Below are 25,697 nucleotides of genomic sequence, written 5' to 3' on the forward strand. Positions count from 1 at the left end.
GAGAGAGGCCTCAGAGCATCACTAGTGCATTGAATGCCGGTACAGAAAGGCTTGGATCATTGCATGTCAGTGCAGAGAGCGGCCTCGGAGCATCACTGAGTGCACTGAGTGCCGGTGCAGAGAGAGGCCTCAGAGCATCACTGAGTGCACGTACAGAGAGAGGCCTCAGAGCATCACTGAGTGCACTGAGTGCCGGTACAGAGAGAGGCCTCAGAGCATCACTGAGTGCATTGAGTGCCGGTACAGAGAGAGGCCTCAGAGCATCACTGAGTGCATTGAGTGCCGGTGCAGAGAGAGGCCTCAGAGCATCACTGAGTGCATTGAGTGCCGGTGCAGAGAGAGGCCTCAGAGCATCACTGAGTGCACTGAGTGCTGGTGCAGAGAGCGGCCTCGGAGCATCACTGAGTGCACTGAGTGCCGGTACAGAGAGCAGCCTCGGAGCATCACTGAGAGCACTGAGTGCCGGTACAGAGAGAGGCCTTGGAGCACTGAGTGCCGGTACAGAGAGCAGCCGGAGCATCACTGAGAGCACTGAGTGCCGGTACAGAGAGAGGCCTCAGAGCATCACTGAGTGCATTGAGTGCCGGTGCAGAGAGAGGCCTCAGAGCATCACTGAGTGCACTGAATGCCGGTATAGAAAGAGGCTTCGGATCATTGCATGTCAGTGTAGAGAGCGGCCTCGGAGCATCACTGAGGCACCTGAGCACCGAGTGCCGGTGCAGACAGAGGCCTCAGAGCATTACTGAGGCGCCTGAGCACTAAGTGTCGGTACAGAGGCCTCAGGGCATCACTGAGAGCACTGAGTGCCGGTACAGAGAGAGGCCTTGGAGCACTGAGTGCCGGTACAGAGAGCGGCCTCGGAGCATCACTGAGAGCACTGAGTGCCGGTGCAGAGAGAGGCCTCAGAGCATCACTGAGTGCATTGAGTGCCGGTGCAGAGAGAGGCCTCGGAGCATCACTGAGTGCATTGAGTGCCGGTACAGAGAGAGGCCTCGGAGCATCACTGAGAGCACTGAGTGCCGGTGCAGAGAGAGGCCTCGAAGCATCACTGAGTGCATTGAGTGCTGATACAGAGAGAGGCCTCGGAGCAGTGAGTGTCAGAATAGAGAATGTCACAGCAGAGAGGGGTCTTAAAGCACTGAATGCCAAAACATAGAAGTCTGAACTGAGCCTGGCCCTAGAACCCAAAATGTCACAGTAAGAAGTGGCCCTTCATTGTGGAGTAGCGGAGCAAAGGATCATTAAGTCTTTCAGATTAGGAAGGGAGTTTGGCAGCCAGAATGGCAAAGCTGGAAGAGGCCTCAGAGACCCACAGATGGGGAAGTTGGTGCTTATTGGACAGGCTCTAAGTAGGAAAGTTAGAATTTAAATTTAGCTGCTCTGACTCAGGCTGGTGTTCTGCATCTTCCACTGTGCCCTCTTGCCCTCCTTTGGGAAAAGGAGATTCCTTAAAATACCTGTTTTTGGTACCCTCTTCTCTCCTCCCATTCTTCCCCCACCTCTGCCCTGGCGGCCATCCACAGACATCCATGTCTTATCTTGGGAGGATAGGAGTAGGGGAGGTGCCTTCAGAGCCTCAGCTGGAAAGTGTCTTGGGGATGAGTCCAGTTGCTTGTTTACTGATGAAGAAACTGATGCTCACAGAGGACTTGCTAAGGTTACCTTGCCATTAGTAGCATATGTCATCTTCTGGCCCAAGCTCCAGAAAGCAGGGCTCCTAACTCCTGACTCCCCTTCACTGCTGTACCCCTTCAGCCCTAAAAGTTAAAAATATCCATCTGTTTTGAAATGGTTGACTTTTCCCCCTTATTTGAAACAGCATTACCTTGGTGCTAATTATAAGCAGTGTCTGGGAGCTGTAAAAGTATAGCTTCATTAGGTTGCACCTATGGGTTTTTCCCTTCCAGTCCATTGTGCATACATTTCAGTATTATGTGTAAAGTCCTATGCTCCACAGTGTGAATGGTAGAAAAAATTTTAAAACAGTGTCTCTTGCCTCCAAGAAGCTTAAAAGTGTGGTTTCCAGTCCATCTTCTTCAATGCCTAAGAGATAAAAGCAAATTAAGCAAATTCCCAGAAATCACACTTTTAATATTAGAATCTGGGCTTTTGCAATACGAGCATAGTGAAATAAGATAGATAGATAGATAGAGAAATAATTTAGCAAATATTTATTATGTATAATGAATTCTGCAAGGAACAAAACTTAAAGAAATGGACAGTATCCCATCTCAAATATTCTCTAAAGATGACTTCAGGAGTTAATATACAAATAATATAATATAATTTCTTGTCATCTCTCTTGATCTTTACTTTCTTTCACCTCAGCAAGCTTTACTGTTCACTGGTTTGGAGATAATAGATGTGAACAGTTAGGAATGGTTGGAACATTGCAACTCCATTGATGCTGATTCTTTCCTTGATAGTAATGTTCCTTTGGACTAGACCAAAGTCAGTCAATCAGCAAGTCTTTATTGAATATCTGCTCTGTGCCAGCTACCATACTAGGCAGTGGGAATACAGAGATAAATGTGAAACAGTCTTATCCTGAAAGAGCTTACATCATAGCAAGAGAAACAATTTGTAAGCATATAACTAGATACAATAGCTACACAAAATATTTAGAAAGGAATTTTTGGGGGGGAGGGCTAAAAAGTTCAGGGATTGGGAAGAGCCTCCTATATGAAGTTTCATTTAAACTGACCTTTGAAGAAAAGTAGGAATTGTGAGAGGCACAGAGGGAAGTAGGTAATTTATTCTGGGATTAGACAATCATCTGTAAAAAGCATAGAGTCTGAACATGGATTATCAAGTGTAAGGAACAGTTAATTGTAGAATGTGTAAAGGGGAATAACATAACAGTCCTGGGAAGGTATATTGGAACCAGACCTTACATGATAAACAGTAGAGTTTTATTTAGTTTTATGGGTAATAGGAAGTCACTGTAGTTCATGAGCAAGCACTAATGTGGGCAGACCTGTTCTTTAGGGCTAATACTTTAGCAGCTGTTTGGAAGATAGATTGGAAAAGAGAGAAATTGGAGCCAAAAGAGCAATTGGAAGGCTATTGGGGAAACTATTTACGATAGAAGGAATATCATCAAATTCTCCCCCATAACTATTCCACAAAGATTTAGAAAATGCAACAGACCAATTTGATTGGTAAATCCAAGGGAAAAAAATCCCACAGAGGATTATTGTCTAGCCCAGATCATCGTTGGGAGACAAACAGGTCTATGGACACTGTAGAAAGGGTCTAATGAAAAATAGAATGCACAGAGTATGTTAGCATAGGGATTGCCTGCCTGCACATGTGCACCAGGGCAAGAACAGGTCCCAGATCAGGCACAGAGGGGGGCCTGACCTTTTGAAGGGGAAGAAACATTTGCCAATTGGCAACTCTGTTGTTTACTCTCCATCCAATGCTGGGTCACAGATCCAGTTTGGACTGAGGAGGGGATTTACACCTAGGAATAGCTGCCCAAGTCAAGGAACAGATCCTAACATCTTACTAAGGCAGGAGCAAATACAGAAGCAAGCATCAGCTGTGTGACCACATCTTTGGCTTAAACACAAAGTTTGAAGTCAAGAAGTAAGACTAGAAGAATGGGCGAACAAAAAGAATCCCACCATAAAAATATATTAAGTAGCAAGAGCACTCAAGACCCAGATCCAGAAGAGAAAGACCTGAAAATATCTATAAGTCAAACCTCAGAGAAAAACACAGGTTGGGCACAAGTTCAACTAGAATTCCTAGAAGTAAAGCAAGAGATTTTAAAAATAGCTAAAAAACGATTCTGTAAATGAAATGAGAATATTAGAGGAAAGAATTAGATGAGAAATGAAAGCTATAAAACAAACAAAAAAAAAAAAAAATGGAGAGAAGAAATAGCTTGACATGGAGGTAGAAAACCTTACCCAAGCAGCAGACTCCTTGAAAATTAGAAAGAATGGTTAAAAAGTTAATGGTAATGTGAAACAATAATGAATATCAAAGCAAAATCAAAAGATGGAAAAAAATAGAAAAACTAAAAAGTAGCTTGGATAAAAATCAACTGATTTGGAAAACAGATTAAAGAAAAATAATTAAGAATCACTGGACTACGAGATCGATCATGACAAAAAAAAAGTTTATGATTTCAAAAAATCTTACAAGAAAATTGTTCATATCTCTTAGAGCTAGAGGACAAAGTACAAATAGAAGAAATCCTGCTGTCACTTCCTGAAATAAAGTCCCAAATGAAAAGGCCTAGGAATATTATAACTAAAGTATAGGGCTTTCCAGATTAAAAGAAAAAAAATGCCATAAGCAACCAGAAAAAAAAAAAAGAAGAAGAAGAAGAATTTAAAGAGAAAGAGAAACCTCAGTCAGGATCATGCATGTTTTAGCACTTGCCAGTAAACAGAAAATGAATTTAGAATGTGATATTCCAAAAGGCTAAAGATCTAAGCTTATAACCAAGCATAACTTCTGCAGCAAAATTAAGTATAGACAAGTGAAAGTCAAAGCAACATTGAACTTCCACCTCATCTGCCCCTCCCAGTTTCACAGAGTTGACAAAGAAAAATGACAAATATTGGAAGGGCTAAGGTAAAAGGGCTGAATGCACTGTTGAAAGAGCTGTAATGTGGACCAGCTATTTTGGAAAGCAATTTGGAAAGGTATCCAACAAATTATTAAATTCCGTATTTCTTTTGACACAGTATTACTAGTATTAGGCCATTACCCTCAAAAAGATCAAAATAAAGGAAAAGAATCCATGTATATAAAAAACATTTAGAATTACTCTTTTTGTAGTATCAGAGATCTGGAAGCTCTCTGGGGAGTGACTCAACAAATTTATAGGATTTGAATGTATTGAAGCAATATTACACCATAAAAAATAACAAAAGGGACAGTTTCAGTTATCTGGGAAAAACTGAACTGAAGCAGAGTGAAATGAGAAGAATCAGAACAATTTATACAATCACAACTTTGTAAAGACAGCTAGCTTTGAAAAACTTTAGTGCAGTGTCCAACTATGATTTCAGAAGACAATGAAATATGCTACCTACTTCTTGACAGAAATGAGGAACCAAGACATATATTTACACATGACCAGTGTTGAAATTTGTTTTGCTTGACCAGTCATATTTCTTGTAAGGGTTTTTGGTTTATTTTTTCCATCTTTTGGGGTTGAGATAGGGAGAGAAAACAAATACTTGTTAATTGAAAAAATAAATAATATTTTTTAAAAGAAGGTTATTAGAATAATCCAGGTACAAGATTATAAGGACTTGAATGAGAAGGGTGGCCATGTGGGTGAAAAGAAAGGGACTAGGTTTGGAGATAAAGATCTAAACGTTATCTGCATAGAAAAGGTCAATGAATTATGTAAACTTATGAGGTCACCCATAAAGAGATTGTAGACAGAATAGAGGACCCAGGACAGAACCTTTGGGTATACCCAAAGTGAAGGGGTAGAATATGGATGATGATCTAGCAAAAGAAGCTGAGGAATGGTTATCCAGGATATAGCAGTAGTGGTATGATGAAAGTATTCAGGAACAGAGGATGATGAGAAGAGTATTGAGTGCTTCAGAGAGGTCACAAAGGATGAAGATTGAGAGAGAAACATTTAACTTTGGTGACAAACAGCGCATTAATAATTTTAGAGAGAAATGTTTCACTTATTGATGAGGTCAGAAGCTAAATTGTAAGAGGTTGAGAGATGAATGAGAGGAGAAGTGGAAGTAACGAATGTGAACAATTTTCTCTAAGAGTTTGGTCAATGGAGGGGAGAGGAGCTAAAATATACTTTCAAAGGTTGGTAGGGTGAATTAAGGGTTTTCTGAGAATAGTGGAGACATGAGTGCATTCATAGGTAACAGGAAAGGAATCAGTAGATGAATGAAATTGAAAATTAGAGAGAAAGAGATAGTAATACATAATTGGAGCTGTCCTGGAGTATAGTAAGGGAGAAAATAAAGAGTGCAAGGGAAAAGCCTTATTAAGAGAAAGAGCTATCTTATTTTTTCAGAGACTAGAGTAATGAAGGAGAGAACAAAGGATACTATCAAGGGTTTATGAGATATGGAGAAGGGAAGAAGAAGAAACAGAGAATTACCTACAAGCTGAGATTCCTCTGATAAAAGGGTTGAGAGGAGGGAATGGTGTGATAAGCTTGTCATATCATTTAATTAACAAAATGGTATCTCTATATTTCATCAATGCTCTGTTCTTCCTTTCTTGGGCAGGGTATCATTGACTTGTGATTAGCTTTGATCAGATATGATATATTTTTTTTAATACAAATGGATATATCAGGTAATAGTCTACATCTCAGCTCCTTTTCTTTTTTTACTTACTGTATTTTATTATTTGAATGAATTATAATTAGAGGAACTATTACTAATTAATGTATTAGGGAAAAGAATGAATATAGAAAGAAGGTTACATTAAGATCAAAGATACTCTTGCCTTGTTAATGAACAGTAAAGTCTATTTCAAAGTTTTCTGTACCCCTTAAATTCTTTGGGCCTCCTTATGTGAAACTTTAAACATATTTAAATATATTTGTTTCTTGTTTTATAGATTATGGGGTGATCATGGACAAGAAGCTTTGGAATCTGCTCATGTTTGCCTAATAAATGCAACAGCCACAGGAACAGAAATTCTGAAAAATCTGGTATTACCAGGTAATGCATATGAATTATACAATTCTGTGAGAATAGTATAAAAATGTTATATATGTTAACATCTGCATACATATGTATGTATTTAGATACACATATTTGACTTTTCTATTTTCCAAAGGTATTGGCTCATTTACAATTGTTGATGGAAATCAGGTCAGTGGAGAAGATGCTGGAAATAAGTAAGTTGACTTTTTTCCACAAATGCATTCCACAAATTTTTTTGTGAAATTATTTTACTTCCTAAATATCTTGCATACTTCCAATTTTATATAAAGTATACTCATTTAAATATATGATCCAGTCACATTAAAAATAATTTTTTACATTTACTTAGTGTTTTAGAGTTTATGAATGTTTTCAAGTATTTAAAATATATCTTATTTGATCGGAGTGTGAGTGAGTCCTTGTCTATCTAGTTAGTGTCAGCCAGTTTCCTTGGTATAAGAGATTATTGAAGATGGAATCCAGAGTCCGGGTTTGGAATAGTTCTGTTATTTCATGTGATAGTGGTTTCATAACTGTCTTCCCTGTACCTGTATTTCATCATCTATTTAAAATTTTTGAAAAGCCACAGTAATGTTTGTATTGCCATAAAAGTCTTGTAACAGTGAAATATGGGACATGGAGATAAACCTTGATTCACAAAGGCTATTCCAGTAAAGCATAAGCTCTAGTGGATTCTGCTTAGCTAAAAAGGCTTTGAATACTGGCCTGGTGACAGATTGTTTCTGCTCTTTTTAGGCCAGTTGAGGTCAGTGCAGCAAATTGGCCACCGTGTGATAAATTCTTAGGCTTCAGTTACCTATGAAAAAGGAAACATATAAAACAAGCCCCTGGTCCTATGTGGCCCTTTCTGCTTTTGCACTGACAACGGCAAAAGATGGGCAGAGTTGCTAAGAAAATAAACATTAACTTAACTGTTATTACTTTAAGTGTTCAATCTTTGTCCAAATATCAGTGCACAGATATATATATTATGGAAGGAACTGAATCACATAATATCATCATTCTTGGTACAAATAAAACCAGAAGACAAAAAGAAGTTGCATCCAACCAGAGCGTATCTTATGGGTTCTTCTCTGAGCTGAATGAAGGAATAGATTTAATCTTCTTTCTGTTGGATACAAAAGCATCATGTGTGGATTACTTGGTAATTTTGCCTTGTGATTCTTAGAGCACGTATGAGTAAAACAAACCACCGTGAAAGTATGACGGTAATTTAGTTGCCAATATCTGAAGCAGATGAGTAAATGGGAAAACTCGCTAAAGAATTGAGTCAGGAAACATTTAATTACCTGCTCTGTATCCTGCACTGTGCTGGCTGCTGGGAATATAAGCACAAATAACCAAATCATTTCTTTTCTTGAGAAGCTTCCATTCTAACAGGGGACACACGAAACACAGATAGAAATTTATATAGGCTAAACAAAGGGAATAAATAGAAAGAGTTTGAGATAGTTGCAAAGGAAGACACTAAGATATAGGGATTGGGAAAGGCTTCATATAGAAGGTGGTACTTGAATTCTTTCTTGAAAGAAGAGGAGGATTCTTTAAGACAAAAGTGTATTTGATAGCTTCTAAACCAAATCATTACTCAACATAATATTCATTGACCATAATATGAGGTTAGGCACAGGATAGGATATGGAAAATTTTTCAAAAATGTGGTTTAGAGACAATTTGACAGCCTTATATAAGCCTTTATATCATAAGTACTTTCAGATGCTTATATAAAGGCACTAAATATAGCAAATAGAACAATATTAGCAAAAATTAAATTGAATATATCTGAGAAAGGAAAAAAAAAAGATTGATTAGCTATGTTGGAATCATTACTGAACCAGATATCTGTATGGAGTCAAATCATTGCCTGGTAAATCAGTATCTACTTAGAAAAAAAGGTAAAACTAAGCATATCGTATGAAATGAAGCATCCTCTAGTAAGCCAGACCTATTTAAATAATCTGTTGACTGAAAAATGGAAAATGGACAGAAATATATTGATTCTTCTCTTCATTTCTTAAAGAAGATCAGCTTTTCTAAAAGTTACCACAAGGAAGCCAAAAGAGCCTGGGAATCACCTCCATTAGTTAACATCTGATTTCCTTGCCAAATGACACAATAACTAGCCACATTACTACTTTGTAATACAAACTTGTTTCCAAAACATGGGAGATAATTTATTATGGAGTAGCTTCATAAAATAGTGATGGTGGCCATGGTACTTAAGAAGTTGGGAAGGAGAACTGGACCTGACAAAAGAAAAGACATGTTGGAGACAACAAAATTTCATAATCCTAAGGAGTTTCTTTTCAAGATATTCCAAAGAGGAGAGGATCCCAAAAGAATTTGCAAGATTATGATTGATAGTTACCAAAAATAGATAACTTATAAAGACATCAGTAACTTCTACTCCATGTATAACTGGGTAGTAACTACTTTATCAAATGACATAATATTTATATATTAGCACAGTACCTAGTATATAGTAGGTACTGTAAAAATGCTTATTTTCCCCTTCCTCTCCTCCCACCACATGTCTACTTTCTCATCTTTCTAAAATCTTTGAGAAAGGACTATGTATATCTTGAAGGTTTTCTTAAGGAAATTAGGAGACAGAAGTAATCAAACTTTCTCAGGCAATTATCTACCATTTTCACATCCTCACTGAATTGACTAAAAGGGCACCATTTGTCTATTATTTGATGATTATATAAAAGCACCTGAGTCATTTGGGTAAAATATTTAAAAATTACAGAAATAATTTGAAAGGCTACCTAAGAGTTCTCATAACATATTTACAGCCTACAAAATGGTATGACCCACAGAGATAACTTCAACAGACTGATAAGTTTTAGCATCAAGAAGATTATATATTATGGAGACAGCCATCCAACTTGTTCACCTTTGTCTTGCAGAGTGTGCCCTCTAAGTACAGGAATAATAGAGAGATACTTTCTTGACAAGGGGTTTTACAGATGTTCTTGACATGGTGCTAATTGCTTTGGTCCTTTTCATGGCATTCTAAGTGATAGCAGTGATTACTCAGTGGAGTTTGGTTTAGTAATGCAAACAAACCCACATTGGATAAAGAACAGCTCTTGGCCAGATTGTGACTTACACATGGATGTGTCACTCATCAAGTTAGTCTATTTGTAAGATTTCTTAGACGGGGACAGGACAATAGAGAGGGACATTGGATTGTAAAGAAAGATTGGACTGTATCACATGGAGGAAATTATCATGTTTTCAGGGATTTCTAGCTGATTTAGTATTCTCCCAGGGATGGTTTATAACTTTTAGTCATGGAACACCATAATCTCAGAAGATTCACAACTGCAGCCAACTCAAAAAATAATAGAAAGATATTGAGTGCTACATGTAAGTATTGACAGATTATCAAGAAGGACTTTCCACGGAGTAGTGCAATGAATGATATATATTGACCCAAAAATAGAAGTAGACTAGTCACATGATTCAGTTCAACAAGAATTTATGAAGCACTTACTACCCTCAAGAAATTGCTGCTAAGCCCTGGGTCCAAATACAAAAACAACGATCCCTGCCCTCAACAAGTTTACATTCTATTAGAAGAAAAATAATAGGAATACAGGAGGCTAAATATTATATATCACCTGTGACCAAGATTTTGGACTCATATAAGCTAGAGCCAACTCTACGGGCCATCCTAAGAAGATTATTTTATTTTCTGAGCTTGTTCTTAAGAGGAATTATAAAAAGACCTAGAAAGGTTAACCAGCTTATCCAGGGATCACATAGCTAAAAAGTTGCAGTTTATATTAGAACAGGTCTTCTCATTCCTAGCCAGATTTTCCACCATGCTGTCCCTATGAAATAATTTTTTAAAAAATATCTTTGAATTTTATAAACTTTGAATCATGTATTAATTATTACTACTATTTTTTTTTTATTTAATAGCCTTTTATTTACAGGTTATATGTATGGGTAATTTTACAGCATTAACAATGCCAAACCTCTTGTTCCAATTTTTCACCTCTTACCCCCCCATCCCTCCCCCAGATGGCAGGATGACCAGTAGATGTTAAATATATTAAAATATAAATTAGATACACAATAAGTATACATGACCAAACCGTTATTTTGCTGATATTACTATTTTCTTGGATATACAACAATCATAGAAATAAGGAAAAAACTTTATACTGAATCTGGAAATGATTTGGAAAAGTTGTCTCATAGTGACCATTCTCAAAAAAGGTTTAATTTAAAAATAAACAAAAAATTTTTTTCAAATTTTAAAAAAAGATATCTTTGCATAGGACTTAAGAACATTAGAACTATACAGGAAAAGTTATTCTAAAAAAATTCTCAGTTTTAATTTCTAGTATTTTTATTCTTTGAGGAAATCTTTTTCAGAAAATAATAATGGGAATAATCTAGGATAACATGAATATAGTCCAGGTGGACTATTAATTTTTTTGTAAAAGTTGTTAGTCAAAACTAAGCTTATTAAAAAATATAATAATAAACCCCATGTTTTCCTATCCACAAATAACTCTTTGGTTTGACTTCATGCATGTGATAAGAGTACTATTATTTGTTACTTTAAATTACTTTATAATGGTCTGATTATTTAGCTTTTGTTCATTTAGGCATGGTACTCATGAGGACAAGGCTTGCTTCTATTTTTTTACAAGTCACAGACTGTGTGGCCAGGACTTCTCAACCCATAAAACCCTCTTATAGATTTGTTTTAGTGATCTAGATTAAAATGTGGAAAGATATGAATGAAATGGAAAGAGTTAAATGAAATAGAGGAAAAAAATCAACATTATACAAAGAAAAGTTTGATTTTCTTATGGAATTTTAGCATTTTTCTTCCAGAAAATTGCTAAATTCTGAAATAATTTTGTTATTAAATATTATTAAAATTTTATTTTTCTGTTGTGAATTAAATTTACTTTGTGGTACAATGAATATATCTTTGTGGTAAAATAAAGCTTTAATTTTTTCTTGTTCTGTCATCTTTAGTTTTTTTCTTCAAAGAAGCAGTATTGGAAAGGTAATATCATGTTTACTATATGTATTTGAATATAGTTCTTCCTTGGAAATACTGAAGAGTTTTATTAGTTTGGGCTGAAAAAATTGAATCAGATTATTTGTAACATGATGTTTGTAAGGGTATCTGAAAATGGAAATTTTTGCTTAGTTATGAAAAGCTTAAATGTGTAAGTATATATATATGTATATGTATATAGATATATATAATACATATGTGCATATTTATTTGTTGGGTTTTTACTCTGCCATTTAAAGCTATATTGTGATCATCAAAAATGTTCAGGGCTCATTTGATGTTTTATTTCATCTTGGTATCTCAGGCACCCACTAAATCCTACCTCCATTTAGTATTTTATTTTTACCTTATTAGATGTAAAAATAGTTCTCTTTATTTGTGTAAGCTTTTGAATTTCAAATTTTTTTCTCCTTCTTTCCCTTCCACCCCTTTCTCACCAAGAGAGAAACAGTTTGACATAGTTTTATGTATGTACAACCATGATAACCTGCAATACATTTTTAAAGGTTTTATTAATTATTTTTAATTAAAGGTTAGCCAAAAAGGTTTCTGCTTCTATGTTTAAATAAATTTTTTTCTCAAAATTTGTTACTCCTTTTTCCTGCCTGTGTGCTACATGCAGGCTTAAAATTAATGTTTCTTTGACTGCTAGGCCCTTATTCTGATCATCAGGGGTCAGTCGTTGTCTACTTCTGTAGATCCAGGAGATTAGACTGAATTGTGCTGCCTCACAGCTCACCCTAGCAGTTAGATTTTTAAAAATAAAATAAAATGTTAGTTTATTTTTTACTTGCTATTTTTTAATAAAAATAAAATATCAAAAATATTGATTTTTTAAAAAAAAATTCTTTTGCATTGTATTCTGATTTTTCATAATAAGGTAGAGCTTGAAAAGACTGAAGGAGTCATCCAGTTTTACCTAACCATTTTACAGATAAGGAAACCTGAGATCCTGAAAGATTTTGACTATTTATGATTACCCAGTGACTGAGCAGAAACTCAAATTGAGATCTCTTGATTATAAGTTCAATGTGTATGTTAAGTGACATTTCCTTTTATTTGCAATTTTAAAATGTCATTTTAAAGAAAATACCTAGAGATATGTGTGCAGTTTTAATAACATTGTGGGGCAAGCTTTGCAATATGTGTAAATTAGTAGTTTTATAATCGGAGTATCCCTAATTTCAATCAATTGCTTTGTTTATTTTGAGAAAGAACCGAGCTCAAGCAGCCATGGAACTCTTACAAGAATTAAATAGTGACGTCTCTGGGAGTTTTGTGGAAGAGGTGTGTGTCTTTAACTTATTACTGCCTTTTAAAAGCTGATTGTGGATAATTTTCCAATTTGTTCATCTAGTAACTGATAAAATTTTCTAGGATTTGTTGTCTTATATGTTAAATAATATGTCTTAAGGGACGTAAGTCAAGAGCAGAAAGGCTACAGATATTAAGGGAGTCCTGAGCTAGGACATAGTAGCATAAAGAGCATTGGAACGGGGTAGAGTAGAGGTGGGATGGAATCTTAAATTATGTTCTAGTTCCTTAATAGTATTTGTCATTGATCTAATTTCATTTTGGTAATGTCTGCATTATTTGTTGTATTCTAATATTATTTGAAATTTTCTGCCTTACTGAAATATGAATGTCAAATTGTTGGATTTTTTTTCCCCTGTCCTATTTAGAGTCCAGAAAAACTCCTAGACAATGATCCTTCATTTTTCTGTAGGTTTGATGTGGTGATAGCGACTCATTTGCCAGAAAGGTACATTTTTATGCCCACGGTCGCTGGTGCTTCATTCTGCTCTTAGATTGTTTCTTTTTTCAAGAAAGGTTGATGCTATGCAGATAATGTATGAATACTACATAGTAGCTTTTGCTTGAATGCCTGAATGAACTACTGATGCTTAAATACATTGAATGAATGAAAGCATGCATGCTTTTTATAGTAGCACCTATGAACTGGTTGTCCCTGAAAAGACAGGCAAAAGAATAGAATGGGGAAAAGGAGCTTTGGAATATAGGAATAGCACAATAAATATTTATGATAGAAACATCAGTTGCAATTATGATTATAGAAAACATTTTATTTAAGTGTAAGTGGTTTATAAATATTTCTTACCACTTAATTTTATTGGGTTATAATAATGATAGATATATTTGAAAATATTTTCAAGCAATACTATAATTGAAAAAGTAGGAAATTTTATCCCCTAGAATCTTAAGGATATATATTTGTTTTGAGTTTTAATCCATATGCAAGTAAACACTTGCATTTCTCTGCAATATTTAATTTCTTTCTCTAAATATACCATTTATATCTTTCCTTTTTATAGTTAGCAATCATTAAGCACCTACTCTGTGCCAGGTATTGTGCTAAGTACTGGGGAAACAAAGAAAGGCAGAAAGACAGTTCCTGCCCTCGAGGAGCTTATGTTCTCATTAGGGAGAGAACAAGGAAACAACTATGTGCACTATAGGCTAAAAAGTAAATATTTAACAGAAGGAAGAAGGGTTTGGGAAAGGCTTTTTGTAGAAGATGGGAATTTAGGAGATTAGGACTTGAAGGAAAGCCAGGGGCAGAGATGAGGAGGGAGCATCATCTAAGCATGGATAACAGCCAGAAGAAATGCTTAGAACTAAAAGATATACCAGTAAAGAGAGCTTTAAAGTGTTTTATTTTAATGCTATTTCATGTTTGGAGTATATTTCTGCCTATTTTCTTATTATTTTGATGTATTTTGCTTTCTTTTGCAGTACATTGCTCCACTTAGCGGAAATCCTTTGGAATGCTTGCATTCCTCTTTTGGTCTGTAGAACATATGGGCTGGTTGGTTATATGAGGATCATTATAAAAGAACATCCAGGTAAGATAATTTTAAAAGCAATTTGAATTCATTTGCATGTAAATTGGATATAATTTTAGAAAATGTCCTTCAGTTTTATAAAGATTAAATAGTTTATAAATATTTCTTACTGTTTAATTTTACTGAGTTATAATAATGATAGAGAGATATTTGAAAATGTTTTCAAGCAATACTCAAATTGAAAAAGTATGAAATTTTATACCTTAAAATGCTAAGGATATATATTTGTTTTGAATTTGAATCCCTATAAGTCTTTTTTTTTTTTTTTTTGGTGAGGCAGTTGGGACAAAAGTGAAGTACTTGTCCAGGATCACATCAATACGAAGTGTCAAATGTCTAAGGCTGGATTTGAACTCCTGACTCCAGGCCCAATGCTCTATCCCCTATGCCATCCAGCTGCTCTTTATAAATCTTAGGGTATCTTTAAGCTAGGACATCTTATTAGATGTTTTAGTTACTTTTTGTTTTGGTCACATTGAAGCTGATTCTACATCCAGAAGAATTCTTTTAGAGGCATAGTTGTTCAAATTTTATTAAAGTTGGAGGTTTTTATTTACTTCAGTTTTATGATGTGCCAGCACAAATATAAACATAATTGTTCTTAACTATCTGAGGGAAAAAAAGATATCATATATTTTTTGCAGTGAGTTTCATTAGTGAAAGAAAAGCATCTATAAAGAGTTTTAATTGAACCTTCCTGCTGATTCCCTGTGAGGCTTTGGGCAAGTCATTTTTCCTTCTGTGGGTTGAGTTTGTCAGTATCTGTGAAATAAGAGGGTTCATTAGATCCTAGGGCAAAGGTAAATGATGAAAGTCAGGTGGTTTGGCCTCCTCGTTTTACAGGGGATGCACCTGGGACCCAGAGACAGAAAAATGACTTGCCAGAGCCCTTCAGGAGGTAATTAGTAGAGCTAGGATTTGAATCTCGATGCTCTCCTGTTCTTGCTGCTCCTGTATTGACCTCTGCAGCATCTTCAGCCCTCACTTGCCCATCATCCCTTACATTAACCCAACTGGTGATACGTCTTGTTTGTTTCACAGTGATTGAATCTCATCCAGACAATGCGCTGGAAGATCTTCGGCTGGATAAGCCCTTTCCTGAGCTTAGAGAGCACATACAGTCCTATGATTTAGATCACATGGAGAAGAAGGTGGGCACTGTTTGTAATTTGTTTTTATGACAAGAAATGAGCAAGTTTTAGTTTGCTTGTGCAAACTCATCACTATTGAGGGGAGTTTTCGCTCATATTGATGACTCCTAGTTCTGTTTATTATGTTGTAGGACAAATGATTTCAGAAATCAGGCTGTATATGATTTCTTACAGAACAATATGAATTTAATAAATGTGTACATAACTTTATCATTAAGTTTATTAACCATGTTAAGAGAAGAGACATTTTTTCCTCTAGACTGAAAATACTGATAGAATGCCAGTTCTCTCTCCCCTAATCTGTTTAATAGGTGGTCATCTTTTAAAGATTAGCTCAGATTCTACCCCTTCCAAAAAGCTCTCTCCCAAACTCTTTGTAGTGTCGAGTCATCTTGTTTCCCTCAGATCTCACAACTTTCTTCTGGTTGGTAATGACCTTTCCTTCCCTCAGACTTCAGACAGGATCTTGTCTTTCTCTTCCACATTTATCATGGGTAATTTTGCATTGTTGTCATGTGTACCCATGTCTTATTGTCATATTAGACTCTAAGCTTTATGAGGATTGGAAATGTAAATTATCTGAACTTTGTTTCTCCCTTAGAACTCAACAGGTCGAAGGTGCTTAGTAAATATTTGCTAAATTAAATTGGAATCCTAAGATTTGAATTCCAACTGAGTGGCTTCCTCTGCTTTGTAGCCTCTAGACTCTCACCAGGATCCTGCCTAAACTTCTCTCTTTGCCAAGAAGATAATAGCATCAGGCAGTGAAGTCTTGAATTTATTAGATACCTATTTTATGGCAAGCTAGAGTGTTATAAGGACCCCAATGCAGCAATCCCTGCTCATGTGGGGAGATAACATATACATGTAAATCTATACACAATGTAGGGAGGGAAAGAGCAGTTGAGAAGATTGGGAACAACTTCTGGGAGAAGGTAGTGCTTGAGCTGAGTCTTTTTTTTTTTTTTTTTTTAAATTTAATAGCCTTTTATTTACAGGATATATACATGGGTAACTTTACAGCATTAACAATTGCCAAACCTCTTGTTCCAATTTTTCACCTCTTACCTCTCCACCCTCCCTAAATGGCAGGATGACCAGTAGATGTTAAATATATTAAAATATAACTTAGATACACAATAAGATACATGACTAAAATATTATTTTGCTGTACAAAAAGAATCAGACTCTGAATTATTGTACAATTAGCTTGTGAAGGAAATCAAAATGCAGGTGTGCATAAATATAGGGATTGGGAATTCAATGTAATGGTTTTTAGTCATCTCCCAGAGTTCTTTTCCGGTATAGCTGGTTCAGTTCATTTACTGCTCCATTAGAAATGATTTGGTTGATCTTGTTGCTGAGGATGGCCTGGTCCATCAGAACTGGTCATCATCTAGTATTGTTGTTGAAATATATAATGATCTCCTGGTCCTGCTCATTTCACTCAGCATCAGTTCGTGTAAGTCTCTCCAGGCCTTTCTGAAATCATCCTGTTGGTCATTTCTTACAGAACAGTAATATTCCATAATTTTCATATACCACAATTTATTCAGCCATTCTCCAACTGATGGACATCCATTCAGTTTCCAGTTTCTAGCCACTACAAAAAGGGCTGCCACAAACATTCGTGCACATACAGGTCCCTTTCCCTTGAGCTGAGTCTTTAAGAAAATGAGGAATTCTGTGAGCTGGAGATGAGAAAAGTACATTTTGGCCTGTGGAGACAGTACCAGCAAACAAAGACAGAGATGGAGTATCAGCTGGCCAGTAGGGAAGCATATATAATGAAAGCTGCATTAGCTCATAAAAAGCTTTAAACATGAACTGGAGAAGCCTGTGTTTTATCCTAAGTAGTAGGAAGCCACTCACGCCTGTACTCAGAGAAAACCAGAAAAAACAGCAGTGTGGAGTGGGCATCTGAAAGGGAAGAGGCAGAGAAACCAAGTAGAAGAATATTGCAGTAGTTTATACATAAGAAGTGGGACAGAATAGGAAGCTATGTGAATAGAAAAGGAGGGATGAATATGGGAAATGTGGAGGCAGACAGGGAAGAATTGGCAATTTATAGGATATTTAGAATGAATGAGAGTGAGGAAGAAAGCATGATGCTGAGGTTTCAATAGGGAAATTGAGGAGAAGAGTGTTTTCCTGTATTTAAGAAATTCATGGGGCATGCAGTTTGAAATGTCTAATTGTTGATTTGTACGGTGAAACTGGATCTCAGAAGAGAGACTTTGGTCTGGAATTATAAATCTGGGAGGCATCTGAATAGAGATGAGGATTTAACCTATCGGAGCTTAATGGGGTCTCCAAATGAAAGAATATAGAGAGAGGAGAGACTACTTGTCTCTCAAGAGCTCAAGAGCTTTGGGTTATAGCCACAGTTAGTGTCAGCCAAGGAGACAGAACAGTGGACACACAGTTAAGAAGTGAATCAAGGGACAGGAGTGTCTCAAAACCCCAGAGAGGAGAGAGCATTCAGGAGAGAGTCTGTTGCTGCAGAGAGATCAAAAAGGATGAAAAAGGCTAAAAACAAAACCATTAGATTTGGAAGCAAAGAGTGCATTGGGAACTTTGGAGAGTAATTTCAGTAAATGTGTTGTCAGAAGCTAGATTGAAAAGGGTTAAAAAGTCAGAAGAGAGTGGATGAAGTGAGTAGGGACAACATTTTTTAGGAATTTGTTTGGGAAAGGGAGAAGAGATGGATACTGATCGCTTGAAGGGATGGTTGTATCAAAGAAGGACTTTTAAAAATATATATTTTATTCCCTCCTCCCCTGATTAGTCGTTAAAACAATTTTTTTACATTAAAAAAAAATTTTTTTTTAAGTTTCAAATTCTATCTCTGTATTCCTTCTTCCCATGCCCCTCTCTCTGAGATGGTAAACAATTTGATATAGGTTATATATGTGCAGTTATATAAAACATTCAAAGGAGGATTTTCTAGGGATGGAGGAGAGATCTAGATATAAATACAACAGGGAAGGAAATGGTAGATAAGTGATTCGAAATTAGTGGGAACAGGGCAAGATTGATAGAGCTGATGAGAGGAATCTTGGACATGGGTGGAGGCGTTTGTTTTGGCGAGGAGGGTTATCTTTTTATCAGTGTAAAGGAGAAGAGGAAAAAGGTAGGGTAATGCAAAACGACTCTGGTCATAGGAGAGCTTGTAGCAAATGAGAAGTATTGGTGAACTTCGAAGACGTACATTAATAGGAAAAGTGAGACCATAAAAAGTAACTTCTCTAGTGACCACATTAATAGATCTTATATCTGTGAGGCCTTCAGGTTTGCTGAGTACTTCCTTCCCTCCCCCCCCCCCCAACCTTATAAGATAGTGAAAGGATTTGGGGTTCAAAAAGGTTCATAACTTACCTGTTCATGGCCTGTAGCTAGGAATATTAGAATGGGAATTGTAAGCGAGCACTCTTGATTTCAAGTCCATGGCCCTTTTTTCAGCTATTACTGTGTATTCAGTATTTCTCCACATTACTTCTTCTCTTATTCTCAGGACCATAGCCATACTCCATGGATTGTGATTGTAGCCAAGTATTTGGCACAGTGGCACAGTGATGTAAGTCTTTTTCTTTTTTTTTCTGTTTTTTTTTTTTTTAAACAATATTGTACTTTTAGCATATTATGAAATACCAGTTATTAGAATTTTTTTAGCTATTCTTTTTTCCTTGGAAAAGGGGGCTTTTAAAATTAGGTAGTTCTTTTGATATATATTTTTAGTCAGTAAAAATATTTAATTATATGAATGTCATCCTGAAATATGTTGGGAATGTATATAGCAAAATGCCATAAAATGATCTTTTAAATTCACCCAATGATTCTTTAGTTATTTATTGAAAAACAAGTGAATTTTAGTTACCTGTGTGATTGTAGAAATTTAAAAGGTATAAACTCTAGATTTTTGTATATTGACTAGCTATAACCATGCTCATGAGGCTTTTTATTTTTTATTATATTATTAAAAGGTGTAAATTTTAGATTTTTATATATTGAGTTGATATAACCATGCTTATGAGACTTTTTATTTTAACTACTTTAGAAGAATGGACAAATACCTAAAACATACAAAGAGAAAGAAGCCTTCAGAGATTTGATTAGACAAGGTAATGTTATAAAATGTAATTGTGAATTGTATAGTATTTGAAAGAGCAATAAGAAATCTATTCTTTCTTGAGGCAAATGTTTTTATTTATTTTGAGGCTGCTTTTCTTAATATTTTTTTAGTACCTGTTCTCATCTGTTAGAGATTAAACTCTTCCTTTAGGGAGGCTAAGATCCATTTTTTTCTTTTTCTTTTTAAAAATTTTAATATCCTATTTTTTCCCAACTACATGTAAAAATAATTTTTAACTTTCAGGTTCTCTCCCATCATTGAGAAGGCATGCAACATATATAAACATGTACAGTCATGCAAAACATATTTCCATATTATTAAGATCCATTTTTCATATAAATATAGTTTAAAGGTTTTTGTAAACTTTATCTATCTATAGATAGATATTCTTAATTTCTGCTCAAACAGGTATTTTGAAGAATGAAAATGGTGTTCCAGAAGATGAAGAAAATTTTGAAGAAGCTATTAAAAATGTGAACACAGCACTAAGTACCACTCAGGTATTGTGAGTATTATCATTAAAAATCAACAAACATCTACTAATCTACTAAAAATCAACACACATTGCTACTTGTCAGGCACAATGATAAACACCAAGAATTCAAAGAAAGGCGAAAGGAGCTCACCTTCTAGTGTGGGAGAGACAGCATATAAATAATTAGGTGGATATAAGATAGATATGATGCAAATGGAAGGTAATTTTAGCAAGAAGGGATTTTGGAGGGAAGGGGTAGGGTTAGGAAAGGTCTCTACCAGAAAGTGGATAGGAGTTGGAGGTAAGGAAGGAGAGCAATCCGGGCCTGGAGGACAGCCAGGACCCCTTCACTAAAGAAGGAAATGGAGGGCCTAATCAAGGAACAGCAGTTGGTCATTAGAGCTGTAGCGCAGCATTCATGTAGGGGGAATAAAGTGTAAGAAAACTAGAAGGGTGGGAAAGGGCCAACTGGTAAAGGGTTTCATCTTTTTTCTTATGAATATTTTTTGTTAATTTATTGATCTCTCTCATCCCACTCCATTCTCTTTTGTGATGTTAGCTGTTAGTCAAAATGACCTTACTGCCAGCTACTTGTTAAAATTAAAGTCTTTTGTTGCCTTGATCTTCTCTGATTTTTGGTTATTACAAATACAGCAGCATCATATATATATGCACTAATTTAAATGTAAGGCAGATTCTTCTAGTTTATCTGTCAAGTATTTCTCCTCTTAACTTTTCATACATAATCATCATTTAAAGCATTAAGAGCTTTATAAATGCAACAATCTAAAAGAGTTTTTATCGAATAACATCATTACACAAATAACTATTCTCCATTTTATGTGACACTGCTCCAGATCACAGTATTTTTTTCTAGATTTTTGCTTACCCTAAATAACATTCTGATAAAATCCCATTTTGCTTCTAACCAGTCTCTTAATCTGCCCTCTCTTTTATCATTCCCCTCCCTTTATATTATCCCCTTCTCCTTCTCCTTCCCTATTGGATAAGATATATTTCTATGCCCAGATGAGGGTGAAATTCAAATGTTAGCCCCTTCCACTGGAAAAAGCTCTTCCCTGTTACCCCTCCTTTTATGTGAGATAACTTTCTTTGTTTTTCCTTTCTTTTCCCCTTCTCCTAGTATGTCTTCTTTTTCACCCATTCATTTTTTTTCCCCTGAGGCATTTGGGGTTAAGTGACTTGCCCAGGGTCACACAGCCAGGACGAGTTAAGTGTCTGAGGTCAGATTTGAACTCAGGTCCTCCTGACTTCAGAGCTGGTACTCTATCCACTGCGCCACCTAGCTGCCCCCACCCATTCATTTTTTAAAATATTGTTTGGATTTTAAAATATGTTGGATTATCCAGCATAGTCAACTCACTCTCATGCTCTCTGTCTATGTACAGTTCTTATAAAATTCTTAGATATTCCATGTACTTATATAGTAATATAAACAGTTGAACCGTATTTACTTTTCTTTCATGTTCACCTTTTTTAATGCTTCTCTTAAGTCTTATATTTGAAAGGCAGGTTTCTATTCATCTCTGGTCAATAGAGTCTTTCAATTTCTAGGAATTCTTGTTGGACTTGTGCCTAATTCACTTTCATTTTATTTATTGAGTCTTTGCTTGTCGCTGTTTTGACAGCTCTAAATTTATGGTTTGGTCTTTCCTGTCATCATAGTATCTCTTTTTGGTTGGGTTCTTTTTTTTTTTTGTTTGCTCAGTTTCCTAGCCTAATTCTTTACTTTAAACTTTTTGTTCCGAACTTCAGGCTTGTTTCACATTGCTAATTCCACAGCTAGTTTTGGAGGTTTGTAAGTTTGTAGTCTTCTAAGAAGAAGTGATGACTTAGGAAGAGATTTGGTCATGCTCTTCTGGTCTTTATCACTAAGGGCCTCTTTTTCCTTGGGACTGAAAGCCATGTTGCTTCTCATGGCCTTTGCTCCCTTGGTACATACAATGTAGCAAGTGCTACTGCTCTCCAGGGCCCCTACTCCCTTGGGACAGAAAGAGATGCTGTTCCTTAGGGCTCCTGCTCCCTTGGAACAGCAAGTAATAATGCTTTTTTGTGATCAAAAACAATATGCTTTTTAGGGCTTCTAGTCTCTTGTGACTGCAAGAGCTCCTTCCCACTCTGGAATTGTGACCTAGAAGTGGGATTGGGCAGTGGAGTTGCCAGACAGTACTTGACCCTATACCCTGTGCTAGCTAGCACAATCTTTTTCTGATCTGTTGGCAGATTCCCCTTCTGGGCTCTGGCTTAAGAACTTCCAAAGCTGCTGCTGCTTTTGTTATCTCCTCCAAGGCCCACAATTTGTGTTGCCATCCCATGGGTCCCAGGCTTCCCACACACACACACACTCAATGCCATAGATCCTGTCACAAATCTCTTAAGTTGTCTTGGCCTTGAAAACTAACTCAGTCTGACCTTTTGTTGGTTCTGCTTCTCTAGAATTCGATTTGAGGTATTATTTTAAAGTTTTTTGATGGTAATGTTGGGAGAGCTTGGCTGCTTCCTCTACACTGCCATCTCCTCTTTGCCCTAGGAACAAAGTTGGTAAAGGCTTTAAATGCCAAAAAAAATTTATATTTAATCCTGAAAGTCATAGGTAGTTTCTAGAATTGATGCCTGCAAGGTTTATAAAGCACTTTCTTATTATAATCAACCTTATGAGTTGACACTGTCATTTTACATATGAAGAAAATAAACTTTAGGGAAAGGATAGCCTTGCCAATCATTACACAGTTAGTCAATGTTAGAGATCCAGTAAGTGGGCCCACATCTCCTAAATTGCAAATGTGGGCTATTTCTGCTCTTCTAGGGAATATTTCAAGTATTTTTATTTTTAAATAGTATTTTTTTCCAATGTAAAGACAATTTTTAACGCTCATTTTTAAAATAAGATTTTGAATTCAAAGTTTTCTTTTTATCTTCCTCCTTAAGATGGTAAACAATTTGATATAGGTTATATATGTGTAATCATATAAAACTTATTTCTATAGGAGCCATGCTGTATAACAAGAAACAGAATAAAAGGAAAAAAATTATTTTAAAATAAAGTAAATATAGTATTATTTATTCCGTATTCACACTCCATCAAATCTTTCTCTGGATATGGATTAGCATTTTTCATCATGAATCTTTTAGAATTGTCTTGGATCACTGTATGGCTGGAAAGGAAACTAAGTCTATCATAGTTGATCATTGCATAACGTTCCTATTACCATGTCAGTGTTCTAGTGTTGCTCACTTCATTCAGCATCAGTTCATCTAAGTTTTTCCAAGTTTTTCTGAAATCTGCTCACCATATCTCATAGCACAATAGTTTTCACATACTACAGCTTGTTCAGTCATTCCCTAATTGAAATTCCACTCAATTTTCAATTCTTTGCCACTAGGAAAAGCTGCTATAAATATTTTTGTACATTTGGGTGCTTTTCCCTTTTTTATAATTTCTTTAGGATACAGACCCAATAGTTGTATTGCTGGATCAAAGAATATGCACAAGTTTGATTGCCCTTTGGACATAGTTTCAGGTATTTTCAAAAATTGCTGAAGGGAGAGTATTTGGATGAGAAAAGCAACTGGAATTGACATATGAATATTAATTATGTATAGGAATTTGGGCACATATTGAATGTAGGCAGTGTGAATGACTACACATTTATAATACAAATAGAATTCTGTTTTAATGAGCTGTCTTTAAACTACATGAAAATGACAATCCGTTCTTGCTAGCTAAATGTACAGAAGTGATGATGGAGTCTTCTACTTCTTTTACAAATAAAGCAGATGTTGAGTATATGTGCTTGTGTATGATGATAAAATGAGTCTGGAAGAAGTGTGAAAAGCAGTGTTCTGTTGGTCTCATAAGGAAGGAGTTCATGTCATTTCTCACCTGAGCTCACAACTTTGGCATTTCTCTAACTTTTTCACCAAGTGCTGACTGCCATTCTACCCCACCCCACCCTGGCTTCTGTGTGTGCTCTCTTTCCCCTGTTAGATTATAAACTCCTTGAGGGCATGGATTGTCTTTTTTAATGTTCATATCCCCAAAGTTTAACACTGTGCCTGACACCTTGTGGGTGCTTAATAAATGTTTATTGCCTGATTGCCAGAGAGGAAAATTATAATTGAGACACAGTGCTTTAAAGTTTGCAAAACCTGCTGTTGCTAACTCAGTAGTTGTTTCTTCTGCATTAATTATATTTTATGATAAATTCTTAATGAAATTTTATTTTTCAAAATGTATATGATTTTAAAAAATAAATTGAAGTTGGAATTGTTTGGGAAAGAGAGCCTGTCTAGTTAAGGCTCTTGGGGGATTATAAAGTAGTACAACTCATCAGATGGTCTCAAAGTCCAAAAAGTGCTATTGGGTCTCTTCAACTGCACAAATACTGAGTAATCACTCCAGGAATAACCACTTGGCCACTCAGCAGGGTCCCCTGCAGGTCAGGATTTAACAGAGCCATGATACTTTCCAGGGCTTCAGAACATTCCAGGATTTCTTTTCACTTTCACTCTGTCATTGCACAGGCCCCATTAGGAATATCAAAGTCTCCTCTCAGAGGACACTTAATAAGAAATTATCTCTAAAGTACTTAGAATTACTCTATCCTTCACCTCTGCAGTAAACACATAGCCATTTACAAAACCTTAATAATATTATTTTTTTAAATGTCAATTTTATTCATATTTGCCCTTATACAGATATTCATAACAGTAGTTTTCATAACTCTGGGATATATGTGCTATAAATATTATCCCTACTTAACACATGAGGAAACTAGATGAAGGGAGAAAAAGGGTGGAAATGAGCATTTATATAGTAGTTACTACATTCCAAATACTGCTAAATACTTTATAGACATTTTCATCCTATCTGTTCTTTCATTAGGTGGCAGACCTGCTTTGGCCAGAAACCCTGAGGGTCTTCCCCTCCCAGATTCATTCATTCATTTATTCAGATTTTTTTGGGCAAGGTGAAAGAAGAGATTCTTTGCCTCAATTGCTACCTAGCTTTAATCACTGAATGGTGCGGCCTCAATCAAACTGAGATCTGTCAGAGACCTTAGATTAAAAAAGCCTAAGTTTCCTCTTTCTTCTAAGGCCATCTCTAATCATCTTGATCTATGTCTGGCCATTAGACTCAGATGGCTCTGGAGGGAAAGTGAGGCAGGTGACCTTGCACGGCCCTCCCTCACTGCAGTCCAGTTCACTTGCATATCATGGATGACTTCCCTGATGTCATGAGCCTCTTGAGAATGAAGGACAAAACAGCAAGAGCTGGGACCCCAATCTGCCCCATCTTAAGTCTACCATAGTGTCTT

The 25,697-nt window shown here is 36.0% G+C and overlaps 1 protein-coding gene across 3 annotated transcripts in view; it reads left to right on the forward strand.

The window, feature by feature from the left end:
* NAE1 (NEDD8 activating enzyme E1 subunit 1) overlaps nucleotides 1-25,697 on the forward strand; it is a 44,432-nt gene that overhangs the window by 1,353 nt on the left and 17,382 nt on the right. For 2 of the 3 annotated variants that reach the window (XM_031950321.1, XM_031950323.1), the window contains exons 2-11: nucleotides 6,574-6,677; nucleotides 6,796-6,856; nucleotides 11,691-11,721; nucleotides 12,952-13,023; nucleotides 13,419-13,498; nucleotides 14,491-14,600; nucleotides 15,642-15,751; nucleotides 19,266-19,328; nucleotides 19,809-19,872; nucleotides 20,292-20,383. In XM_031950321.1, the coding sequence (XP_031806181.1) occupies nucleotides 6,574-6,677; nucleotides 6,796-6,856; nucleotides 11,691-11,721; nucleotides 12,952-13,023; nucleotides 13,419-13,498; nucleotides 14,491-14,600; nucleotides 15,642-15,751; nucleotides 19,266-19,328; nucleotides 19,809-19,872; nucleotides 20,292-20,383 (787 nt within the window). Of the gene's footprint in view, nucleotides 1-6,573; nucleotides 6,678-6,795; nucleotides 6,857-11,690; nucleotides 11,722-12,946; nucleotides 13,024-13,418; nucleotides 13,499-14,490; nucleotides 14,601-15,641; nucleotides 15,752-19,265; nucleotides 19,329-19,808; nucleotides 19,873-20,291; nucleotides 20,384-25,697 lie in introns of all 3 variants that reach the window. The other variant, XM_031950322.1, reaches the window with a different exon arrangement.

This window comes from Sarcophilus harrisii, chromosome 2, assembly GCF_902635505.1.
Source record: "Sarcophilus harrisii chromosome 2, mSarHar1.11, whole genome shotgun sequence".
NCBI lineage: Eukaryota > Metazoa > Chordata > Mammalia > Dasyuromorphia > Dasyuridae > Sarcophilus > Sarcophilus harrisii.